The following is a 12,833-nucleotide window of genomic DNA, read 5'->3' as shown; positions in this document are numbered from 1 at the left end:
TAGAAATATTTGGGGACTGGTTGCGCATATTTTAGTATACTTATTCACTAAGGCTATGTACGCACATCAGATGATTCTCGTCCGATAATCACCTCAAAGCTGATATGAGAACCTGGTGAGTGTACAGCACTAGTCATCTGTCGTTTTGACAACCCCCCTGACAGGTTCAAGGAAGACAAACCAAATGATCATATTGAAAGTGAAGGGGAGAGAGCACAGCAGGATGCAACTATGTCATACTCCCTCTCCCCTTTCCATAGAGCATAATGGTGCTGTACGTACAGTGCTCATTCATGAATCGTGCAGTCTTTAGTCATTGGAAAGGATCATGAAAGACCATTTTTGACAATTATTGTATGTGTATACCCTGCCTAAGACCGCAATGTATAACCTACACAGCTGCTTCTCTGCACATACTTACCCATCTGTGGGACGACGGTCAGTGCTTGATAGTAAAACCTTTCTACTAACTTCTCAGTGTTCACAACAGCCAGTTCATTCTGATAACGAGCTGTAATGACAAAATAAAAATCAGGATAAAATATTAAAGAATGGACAGCATGACTGCGGAAAGTTCCTTGCAATAAATTCTAAAAAATGAATTGTGTTGTTTTAATCCCTTGTCCTTTACACATTTCACCAATAGGCTTCCTCAGAAGGACATTATCTCATGTACATTTTATTATGACTTCAGTGTCCCCAACCCACGGACCGCGTCCCACTAGTGGGCAGTGGCCGTCTGATAGCTGGGCTACAAGAGCAGCAGCGGTCCCCCAACATGTGGTCCCCGGTTCTGGCCTGTGCACTGCCCAGCAGGGTCAGGAGAAGGACCCCGCTTGGGGGGTGAACCAGCCAGAGCCATGGACCATGTCTTCCATGTGAATGCAGGCTCAGGGCAGTGGGCGGGATGTGTCTCTGGACACAACCTCCCCACTCTCATCACAGGTTCAGACCGAGTTCTGGCATCCTGACGTCACTCTGGGGGAAGTTACTTTGAGTGACACACAGCACCCATGCATGTGGGGTCCAGAGTCCTTAATTTTAGTGGTCCTTGACATCCAAAAAGGTTGAGGACCACCAATTTAGAAGACAAAAAAAACATTAGGCATTCATAGTACAAATTATTTATTTCAAATGCTCAATCTTCAAAACACATGCACTTACATGTCCAGGCATCATTTATAACACCCATATTGGAATTATCATACCTGCCATTAAGTTGATTAATCTCCCGACCGTTAAGCCCGACCTTCGTACGGGCTAAAAAAAGTTGCTATAATGGTTAACCATGAGATTTTCCCTACATTAAAATCCCCACTTACCTGGTCCCGCTGTGCTCATCCAGCGTCATGTTCGTGTACCAGCGTCGTCCTCCGTCGATCGTCGTCCGTCGATCTCCCTCTCCAGCGTCGGGTGCCTTCTCCTATACCAGCGGGACCGGTAAGAAGGCATTTTGTGTTCCACCGGCCGGCATCTTGTGTTCCGCTGGCCGGCGGAGGAAAAAAAAAGCCGGCCAGCTTCTTGTGCGTGTGTGCGCGATGACGTCGGCGCGTGTGCAGGAAATTCAAATTGAGACTCATTCATTCATTTTGTATTGGATTAGATACAGGAGTTTGTATTCAATCCAATACAAAATGAATGAATGAGTTTCAATTAAAAATAAATACAAAGTATGTATTTTGTATTGGATTGGATACAGGAATTTGTATTCAGTCCAATACATATTGAGAGTTTGAATTTTGTTCTCATTTTGTATTGGATTGAATACAAAGTCCTGCATCCAATCCAATACAAAATAATAGAGAATATATTTATGTGGTTTTGTCTATAGGTATGTGACGGACACTAGGGAGGTGCTTTAGAAAAATATATTACTATACAGTATACCGAATTATCGCATTTTCAGTATTTTTCATTTATTTACCGTATTTTTTGCCATATAAGACGCACTTTTTCTTCCCCAAAACTGGGGGGGAAAAGTTAGTGCGTCCTATACGACAAATGTGTTAAAAAAATAATTAAAATATTATACTCACCCGATACCCGATCCTGCGTGTGTCTCTGGCTGCAGCGTGTCTCTCTTCTCTCCTCTGCCAGCATCGTGTTTTCTCCTGTCTGTAAAGCAAAGCGAAAGAAGCCGGCACAGCGCCACCTGCTGTTCCCTGTCCTAACTGCCGTACAATAGAAAAAAAGCACAGAGTGATCAGAAGGGGAATTTGAATGACAGAGTGATCAGAAGGGGAGTTTGAATGACACAGAGTGATCAGAAAGGGAATTTGAAAGGTACAGCGTGATCAGAAAGGGAATTTGAATGGCACATGAGTGATCAGAAGGGGAATACCCGTATGAATGGCACATGAGTGATCAGAAGGGGAATAATCTTTCAGAATCTTTTTTTCTAGATTTTCCTCCTTTAAAATTGGGTGCGTCTTATATTCCGGAGCGTCTTATACGGCGAAAAATACGGTATGTATTCTTGTTTAAGCTGAATTTTGTGATTTTATTAAAAGTAATTTGTTTTTTTTTTTACATGATTGTGTGTTTCAAACATTTTTTATATTCATTAGATCTACTAGACCCCTATTCGGACGTATTTCTGTAATTTACAGGTCTACAATTTAAAAAAAAAATTTCATGAAAACCTGTAACGCTTTTGGTACAGAAATCTAGACCTCAGTGTAACGCTCAGGTGGTTAACCAATATTTGCTCATAAACATAAGTGTAGTTTTGGACACCGTGGTGACAATTTATCAATATTGGGGTACAAAAATTACACTTTTGTTTAAAAGCAAATATTGGTTTATCAACTTAACGGTACATATGATAAATTCAAACATGGGTGTTACATGTCCAGGCATCATTTATACGTGCTTGTGTTTTGAAAACTGAGCATTTGAATTAAATTCATTGTATTATGAACACTTAACGTTTGAACAAAACCTCTCTTTTCTTGTCTTCTAAATCCAACAGTAAAAGTGAGAATTTGATATATATGAAAATATGTCCTTCTGAGAATGCCTATTGGTGAAACATGTACAGGACAAAAGATTAAAAGCATGCAATACATTTTTACAATTCTTAGATGCTTTATTTCATGGAATAGTGTGTGACAAAGTTGTATTTTGTATAGAAGCTGTGTGTTTTACTATGTAAGATTCTGGAATTGTACATTAATAAATTATGTCATTTTATAAAAATGTAAGTTTATAGGGTACCAAAAAAAATCCCAAAGCTAAATTTGAGCTTGAAAGAAAAAACAAGACCCAGCTGTGGAAGATGCAAGAAGCAATCCTTCCCAGGTCACCAAGGTAGACCAGACACCAGTGGCACGCCATCTGGGCCCAGTCCATCCCCTTAGCTGAAGCAGATAGGGGTTTCTTGCATCCTGAAGAGACAAAAAAACACACTGTATTAATGCAATGTATGTATGTATTAATGCAATGCATGTATGTATGTAATAATGCTATGCATGTATGTACGCATGTATTAATGCAATGTATGCATATACACACATATATAATATATATATGTGTGTATATGCTCAACCTGGATAAAACAGAACTCATCATCATCCCCCCCCCCTCACAATCCAAATCTCCCCCTGACATATTCAAGAATCAAATTCAAGCCCCTGTGTTTTGCCTTCAAATCCCCCCACAAATTTTTTCTGACCTTTTAGATTGTAAACTCCTCTGGACAGGGTCCTCTCCTCCTCCTGGGTTATTGTCTGTATCAATCTATCATTTGCAACCCCTATTTAATGTACAGCGCTGTGTAATGTTGGTGCTTTTATAAATACAGTTCAATATTAGCATTGTATACATTGCATATGTAGCATTATTTTCATGAAACTTTATTTGCCTTCTTTTTATTCATACATTTCTTTTTTTTAAAAAATAGGAGTTCTTCAAGAAGAAGTTGTTTAAATCAGCGGTCGCCAACTAGAGAAAATTTTGGGGGTCTGTGGCTCTGGTCGGTGCACTCCCAAGCGCGGTTAGGAGAAGGACCCCGCTGTGGGGACGCACCAGCCAGAGCCGCAAACCACGTCCCCCGAGCAGTTCCCATGCTCGGGGAAGTGAGCGGGCTGTGTCTCTGCACACAACCCACCCACTCTCCCATTCCATCCTCTTCCACCCCAGTATGTAAACTTCTTGTCTGCCTGCTCCTTCACTCACCTGCATTCTCTGTCTACACTGCTTCTTAATGCTTCAACCCTTGTCCCCCCCACAGCCTTTCTCTTTTCTACCATTTCACCAAGATACACCCTCCAACCTCATTACCATTCACCCAACACACAAATTCATACCCCCATTCTCATGCAGTCTATGGAACACCAGATCTGTCAGCAACAAGCTAACGTCTATCCAAAACTTTCTTCTATCTGAGCTTCCCAGCTCTCACTGAAACTTGGCTTTCACCCAAAAACCCTAACCCCCCAACCATCCTTCCTTAGCAGCCAAACTACCACTTGCTTTGGACTAACACAGAATATAAACGGCCCTAGAAATGATTACAGTGTTTGGAAAATACAAGATCCAGTGCATGTCCAGCAAGCTCACCCACCTTGACAGCTCCCCATCTCCCCTTTCTGACCTTCTTAGCTTCAAACTTTCTAATTCTTCCCCCTCTGCCCCTTCTCAGCCCAGGTTAATGACAGGGAGGTATTGATAACCTAAACCACATCCTATTCTCAAACTACTTTACATTCCTAACCCCCACTCTTTCTAAAATATATCCATATCATGCCGCCACTCAGGTTAACCACACGGTCTTTGGCTCTGGATAAAGTTGCCCCTACCATCTTCTGCTACCCCTGAACCTGGCTCAACAGTCACGCCAGATGTCTACAAAAAACTACTTGTGCAGCAGAGCGAAGGTGGAGGAAATCTGGCCTCAGCACTGAGTTTATGGACAACAAAGACAGACTACAATACCTTTACACTTAGGTGTAATTACTTTCCACCCAAGCTTCCAACCCACACAGCCTCTTCTCAACAATTGATTCTCTCCTATACCCCACACCTTCTCCACCCACTACTACCTACTCTGCCAAAGACATTGCTACCTAATGATTTTCAACATCAGACGTGATGTCTCTGCCCACTGGGCCACTCCAACCATATCCACCCCTTCCTCCTGTAAATTATCACTGACCTCCCTCAGCCCTGTTACATCGGATTGTCTCTTCTCTCATCATCTTCATCTACTACATGTCTGCTTGAGACAATCCCTTCTGATCTACTCCGTGCCCATTCCTCCATCCTGGCCCCCACACCAAACTATTCAACTCCTCCCTTTCTACTGGTGTCTTCTCTTCCTCATTCAAACATACCATTATTCTACCTATCCTGACGAAATCCTTGTTAGTCCCCTCCATACCTTCTAGCTACCGCCCTCTCTCCCTTCTCTATTATCTTCCCAAATTTCTTAAGCTCACCGTCTATAAAAGACTCACCAAATACTTAAAGACCAACTCTCCTTGACCCATTTCAATTTTTTAACATGCTCATCCCAATGAAACAAGACTTACTAAGGTGGCTAATGAGCTCACCAGTTTGGTAATTTTTCCCTCCACCTTGTCGTTGATCTTTCCTCTGTATTTGACACTGTTGATCTCCCCCTTCTAATACAACTCATGCCCTCCATTGGTATCGGTGACACTGCTCTCTCTTGGTTTGCTTCCTATCTGTCTGACCGCTCCTTTTCTCATCTCCCACTCTCCTCCCTGCATTTATAGATTGATATGTATACTGAGTCAGAGAAGGACAGATAAACTCATCAGTGTGTATTTCCACATACCTGTCTGAGGGATAATGATGACGAAAGGTTCATGGAAATGGGCCACCATACACTGTGTACCTGCAGTCTTAGCTGGGCCATGTCTATCATGAGTTGGTTCCGGTGAGCTTCTTCCTGTGCCTGGGGAAAGAATCAACACATACGAGCTGTCACATCCATAAAAAGTATACAGAACCTTCTTTTATTTCCCAGTGGAAGTGACTGAGACTGTTCCTGGTAATGCCAGTTGATACTATCAGTAGGCATATAAAACATTTTTGTGATGTTACAGACCCTTGTGGACCAGGGATTGTGTTTAACTACAAAACACAGCAAGTCAGGCTTTACTGGGACCTATACTGCCTGGTTGCTTGTTAGGAGTCCCAAGAAGAGACTGAGGAAATGTTTTTTTTCCCTATCTGCAGCTCACTGATAATATCATCTCAACCTAGACAGTGTTTGGAGCTTAGAATAGACTAAATTGGAGAATTTCTCTATTGCATTGGTACTGTTATCTAAACTGCTATGGTAATGGAACAGAGACACAGGATCCCATAGCCGGCCGTATACTCCAGACAATAAAACATATCTGACAAAACAAAGCTCAACACCTGGCTGTCCTGCACTTCCTTCCCCCTATTCTCCTAATATAGCACTACCAGACAGTGACAACTGCCAGGAGCTCTCCACCCAACAGGCAATGTAGGCAGTCACTGGGATACTCACCATCAAGAACTGAGCCTGGGCCTGGTGGAGGATGTTGTTTTGCAGGGACTCTGCAATACTGGTGAATATACCCAGCTCTTGGTTCTATTGTAGGACGTTCCTCTGCAGACTAGTGAGGAAATGGACAAAATAGAAGATGTAGGAGCTGCACACGATGGACTGCAGAGAGAACACAGTCAGTCACAATCTGTAAAATATTAGTGTGTATGTTAGTTTACAAATAGCCTAATGAAAACAATGGATTTCAGCCTGTCATTTTATTCGTCACGAGGTGTGTATTGGTGGTCATGGATGAGCTGGATTCACAAATCTGAACACATCCAGAGTAATGCCTGGAGCATTTAAAGCATATGTAGTTGTGGATGGAGTAAGGAATGGTTAGAACTAGTCTTGATATTGTCACCTGGGTCCGTTTGTAACCTTCACTTTCTGTCCTGGTGAGCCAATAGGAAGTGAGAAGAAATCTCCCCAAAGTGCAGTAAATCCTGTTAGGCCATTGAAAGATTTCCTCTTTATTTCTGTTCTAGTGACTGCTCATACTTTTATCCCACTTTCAGTCCTGGTGACAATGGTGTCTACTAGTGATAGAGAGAGCTAAATCTCCCCTCCAGAGACACAATTAGGGGTTGTAACCCTTCTCCACTATAAAATAAATGACAGATCTGGCTGTACGTACAATTTAATAATCAGTATTTAATAGCAGCTGACCCCCAATTTCTTTAGGTTGGGTGAATGAATCTGATGAACCTCAGTCATAATAAGTTACTGTGTTGTCAACAATGACATATTTCTTTTTACTTTCTACCCTGCACAAAAAAGACTGCTGAAATCTCATTGGCTGTTACAGGCAACACAGACATTTTTTAGGCCATGTATGTTAGGGGGGCTGTTACCCTAACAGATTCCTAGATCTTGCACGCCAATGGTAAGATGTTTAAAAGCACAAACAATCCATTCCACAAACTCTGTGAGCTCTGCGTGAGGGAATAAAAGAGTTTTAGGTTTCATGTTTTGACCAGTATTAAATTTGCCTTTATTAGTAAATAAAAGTATCAGAGCAACTTATATAATAGACAATGTCACCCAACCCACTTCTCCTGAGCCTAGGATGCAAAGAGAGCCTGCACCTGCCCTGAGAGAGGGATATCACAGTATGGGTTCAGAATGTTATTGTTTTGCAAAGACATTACACACAACTACACAAGTGCCATTATGATTCACACAATATTCACCTACACCAGACAGCACAGTCTGTCAGGTTATACATTTATTCCTGGTTTACCTTTGCAGCTTGTTGTGTCACAGCTCAATCTCCAGACTGTTCCAGCGTTCCACCCATTGGAACATAGAACGGCAACCGGATGGGTAAAAAGTGGGCAGGGCAAAATGGAACATATTTAGTGCCCCCAATTGCTTGTGTCATAGAAGTTCAGTAACCCCTATAATTGTGTCACGTTTCTTCCACTTCTATACTTTATTCCAAACTTCAAATCCCCACCCCCTTAGTGTGCTCCTTTTTTCCCATCACTTTAGTATTAGGCCCCAACCCACTATCTTAAAAGTGACAGGTCCTCTTTTATTACATCATAGTACACATCCACTAAGACTATTCAAAGCTCCATTAGACTGACCTAGACCAATTATAAATGAGGTGACCCCTTATTAACAATTTGTATATTTGGGTAATACTGATTTCACAACATTGAAGTGAAGATTTGAATAACAAGGTGGCTCATGGAACAACCCTGGCTGTCCTTTACAGATAACTGCACTGTGATTGGATGTCACGGGTAGCCAATAGATTCCTTAGCCTGTTGGGCTCTTTCAGCAGATAAATGCAGTTGTGCAGCCATTTTGTCTACCTGTACACATAATGATAATGTCTGTGTTGGTCCTCAGTCAGCCCAAGAAGATCTTGATGGTGGCCAGGAGGCCCTCCGCTGTGATGACCTTCAGCCACTCCTGAAGAGTCTTCCATTGACTTACTGCCCTCCACACTTTCCTCAGAGTCAAAGCGACAGTGACAACAGACAGCAATGTTTGGTAAGGTGGTGAGATGTAAAAATGATAAAATATACACAGTTACCTCACATTGCACTCTGCTGTGTGCCCAGAGCCAGTTCAAAGCTGCAAGGTTTTGCTAGGATTTTTATTCTGTCCAGCCAGTCCTGTCATTTACATAATGAATGATTTACACAGCCATCCTGGTTAATTGATTTTCTCTGCTGCAGTTAAGCAGTATACATCAGTGACTTCCCCACCTCTAGGCTATGACTGGACAGTGAAGGAGAAGTATCAGATTGATGATCTCCTCACTCTGCCATGTCCTTCTGTCAGCACACGTGTATATAGTAGAGTCTGATTGGCTCTCAGTGCTTCCTTTCCCTCTTCTTATATCAGACAAATCATGAAACTGAACCTTCAGTAGAAATCATCTGCATGTACTACAGGTGCATTAAAACAAAAGGTGTGAAAAAAGTCTTACAGTTCATTTTCTTTAAACATCTGCTAAATTCTGAGTAGAAAAGCCTGACCCCTGCCAGCATGCTGCCTCTGTGTGGAAGCCGTAGTCTCTCTGCAGAGATTCAATACACCCCCTGCTAAGACAGACCTATACCTCTGCAATCAGCTAAGCTCACATGTCCTGCGGTTTGAGAAGCTTTAGCTGTGACCCTCCAGGGGGCGTAATAACCCTCTGCAGAGAGATCACACAGAGGAAAGGGGCCACAGCTGCAGAAATTTCACTAGCGGTGCCTGGTCTTTGGCGCCAAACCCAGCCAGCTCAGCCAAAGGTTTTACAATGACCCTGGTAAAGGTGGTCCCTCAGTGAAACCAATGTTTGGTCTGAGACATCTGGGTGGACACGGCTTGGAGGTTGCTGGATATGCCGGCCTAGCTGGTGGTAGCTCGGGGACTTCTCCTGGGATGTTTTGGACCTCGGTTTTAGTGGGACTCCCCAATTTCTCCTCACAGACATAAGAAATGGAACAATTACATTTAGAGAAGGTTCTATCTCTTCCCTGCAATGTTTAAAATGAAAACATTTTCAGTATAATGCCGTCCTTCCCAGATGAGGAGAATTATTACCACATTCCAGTCTGATAGGTGTTCACAAATATCATATATACCATTGATGTTACAATGAAGGGGAATTCCTATGGTTGGTGGTCTTAGGCCCACAGTACCTACCCTAAAACACAAGTAATACATCGCAATGCTCAGGTTCACCTGGACCGTCTGGAAGGCCGGGACCGAGCTCTCCTCCAATTCTCTCTGGAGTGTTATAATCCCTGAAAAGGAAATATGGGGGACATGAATGTATAGGTTGTTTAATGTTTTGTCCTGTCCTTGCTTGTACACTGTGTGCTGTATACTATGTATATATCTGTTCTGCTGGGACCTGTAGTACTACAGATTCTTCAGGATGTACAGACAATTGTTCTCCATCCAGAGAGGACTGACACCCCCAGACACAGAGAACTACCCGAACAATACATGGCTATTCTTTCATGGACTTTAAATGCATACTTTTCTAGAACTTTGTAGAATGTTCTGGAATGTCTGTTCCCTATTACTGTGCTGATGGATCATTATTCTCCTTCTGGCTATAGAATCTTCTTTCATTTAGAATCACCTTTACCCCGGCACATTATTTGAATAATAATTCAGACATTTGTGGCCTAGAAATGTACAAGACAGAATATTCTAGTCAATGTTTGTGATGGAAAGGCGCGGAAGGTTTGTGTCCAGGAGGTGACACGTCATACAGCAAGCCGACACAATACAAGATGGACGCCGAGTTCTCCTTCCAGCCCAGACAATGTCATTCTGTAGCAGTGACAGAGATAATCCAATCTGACCTCCAGCTTTGTGCCAGAGACTTCATATATCCTAATATTTGCCCTCAAGATGAATGTGAAATCACTGAAAGTATGTGGAGCAGATTGTCCTTAGACAGGTCCTCTTTTATATGTCTGACAAAAACTACAACAGAGCAGCTTCTTGCTGTAAAGGAATTCAGTGACATCAGTAACATTGTGTGGTTGGGTAGCATTGGCTTGTCAGGGGACATGAGAACTCTGGAAGCTCAGCGCTGACATTTTACCTTCTCAGTCGGAGTTCTCCTTAATAGAAATAGTTTCCTCCACACCGTGTCCTTTCTTCTATCAGTGTACCCGGGTCATGTGCCTGCTCCACCCTGAACAAGAAATCGCTTCCTCTCTGCAGTTTGCTCCATGTTATGTGACAGGTCTCTTCAGGTTTGTAATACCCACCGAGATCGCCGAGTGTACCTAACATCCCCACAGCAGACATTTTGCTCCCCTCAGCCTGTAAGAGACCGGAACACAGAGCCGACATTTCTGTACAGCCTGAGGAACCGCAGGGAACTGTGAGGAGAGTGAGTGACAGGACCGCTCAGCCAATCATATTAGAAGGGGAACTGGGAGGCGGGAACATCTAAGGCGATAGCTGTAATGTGTAAGGTGACTGACAGGGTCACCTCAGCCAATGGCAAGGCAACATGTGAAAGGCGGGAATACCTAAACCGGTAGCTGCAATCTTTGGTGATTGACAGGGTCTCCTCAACCAGCTGGAAGGCAGGGACATCTGAGGTGATAGCTATAATCTGTGCGGTGACTGACGGGGTTTTCTCATCAATGAGAAGGTAGCAACTGTGAAGCTGGAACATCTGAGGTGATGGCTGACAACATTCTTTTCAGCAAATCACAGGAGTATAGGAAGGCAGGACAGCTACGAACTGTGAGGAGGTGATTGACAGGTTCTCCTTCCGCCAATCAGAGTTTAGGTGCTTGAAGGCGGGAATACCTGAGGTGAATATATGTTATATCTGAGATGACTGAAAAAGTCTCTTCAGCCAATCAGTGGGAATACTTGATATGAAAGAGTTATTGGAAAGAAAAAGACAGGGTTTTGAGGCCACATTTTTTAGGAAGATATAATTATGTAGTTATACCATGATTCATACATAATAAACAAACATCATATATGACCATTTAGCCTCATGGGGTGGGGTTTGGCATACTATACATACAATCGCTTAGCGTAATTCGTTGAGCAGTTTTAAGACTTTGGGACCCGACGCTTTCTGCCATTTGGCTTCTTCAGGGGTTTGGTGATACAATACAAAAGTACATATGTGACTACATACAATATTATGTATAATATAGATCGTCATAGTTAGATATTTATTGAGCTACCATACGTAATAAATTGTTTCAATTCCTCAGGTATGTTATACACACAGAGATGTCAGAGTGTACCTCACATCCCCGTAGCAGACATTTTCCTCCGACATTTCTGTACAGCCTGAGGAACCGCAGGGAACTGTGAGGAGAGTGAGTGACAGGACTGCGCAGCCAATCATAGAGAGGAACTGGGTGGCGGGAACACCTGCCCTCGGCCAATCACAGGAGAGCTTTAGGAATAGAAAAGCCCCTGAGGTGATAGCTGTAATCTGTGAGGTAATGGAGATATTTTATATTTACCTGAACTCCAGTTGGCTTGTATATATATAAAATTTGGGGTATGTGTGTGTGTGTGTGTGTGTATGTGTGTGTGTGTGTGTATGTATGTAAATGTGTGTGTGTATATATGTATGTATGTGTTTGTGAATATTTGTGTGTGTATTTGTATGTATGTATGTGTGTGTGTATGTATGTATGTATGCGTGTGTGTATGTATTTATGTATGCGTTTGTGTATATGTGTGTATGTTCCACCATCACTTGAAAACGAATGGGAACATTTCCACCAAACTTGCCATACATATAATGGAGACTCATGTGAGTCCACCAGTCATTTTTTTACAGCACTGTGCTATATGTCAGAGCTATATTGGATGTGTGTATGTCATCACTAGGAAACGCATCCACACATTTCAACCAAACTTGTTAGACATATGATTCAGACTGTGAGTGGCCGATCTTTACATTAGTAACAAGCTGCTCTGAGCCTGTTGCTTCAGTAGTGTTACCATTGGCTGGATGCTGTGCTGTCAGATAACATTGGGTGGTCAGGTGACATGATGTCATTGGATTATAATGTCATTGAATGTTGTCAGGTGGTGCCATTTGGTTGGGCATAGCTCAAACAATACATGAGCCAAAGTATCAAATTAAAAAATCATGCAAAATAAATGCCATTTCCTAGTGGGCAGTGTTAGCCATCGTTGGTGAATCCAGGGGGTTCCAAAGAAGGAAATAGGTACACTTGGATATGCCCCTGCCTTGCCCAAACTCCTCCCTGGCACCATCCAAGACTGGCCCTTGCTTTACCCAAATCCCTGTCACCACCCAGCAGTCTAACCA

General features: G+C 42.6%; 1 protein-coding gene across 4 annotated transcripts in view; it reads right to left on the bottom strand.

The window, feature by feature from the left end:
* The window catches only part of LOC140342561 (nonsense-mediated mRNA decay factor SMG5-like), a 70,733-nt gene extending 59,785 nt beyond the window's left edge, over nucleotides 1–10,948 (bottom strand). For 2 of the 4 annotated variants that reach the window (XM_072428770.1, XM_072428769.1), the window contains exons 1-4: nucleotides 9,695–10,947; nucleotides 6,506–6,614; nucleotides 5,801–5,920; nucleotides 422–511 (exon numbers count right to left, since the gene is read on the bottom strand). In XM_072428770.1, the coding sequence (XP_072284871.1) occupies nucleotides 422–511; nucleotides 5,801–5,920; nucleotides 6,506–6,614; nucleotides 9,695–9,715 (340 nt within the window). In that variant the 5' untranslated portion in view covers nucleotides 9,716–10,947. Of the gene's footprint in view, nucleotides 1–421; nucleotides 512–5,800; nucleotides 5,921–6,505; nucleotides 6,665–9,694 lie in introns of all 4 variants that reach the window. The other 2 variants (XM_072428771.1, XM_072428772.1) reach the window with 2 other exon arrangements.
* Between the last annotated feature and the right edge of the window lie 1,885 nt (nucleotides 10,949–12,833).

The sequence above is a fragment of the Pyxicephalus adspersus genome, chromosome 12 (genome assembly GCF_032062135.1).
Source record: "Pyxicephalus adspersus chromosome 12, UCB_Pads_2.0, whole genome shotgun sequence".
NCBI classification, from domain to species: domain Eukaryota; kingdom Metazoa; phylum Chordata; class Amphibia; order Anura; family Pyxicephalidae; genus Pyxicephalus; species Pyxicephalus adspersus.
The sequence above is the reverse complement of the archived record's forward strand: the minus strand, read 5'-3'. Positions and strand labels throughout refer to the sequence as shown.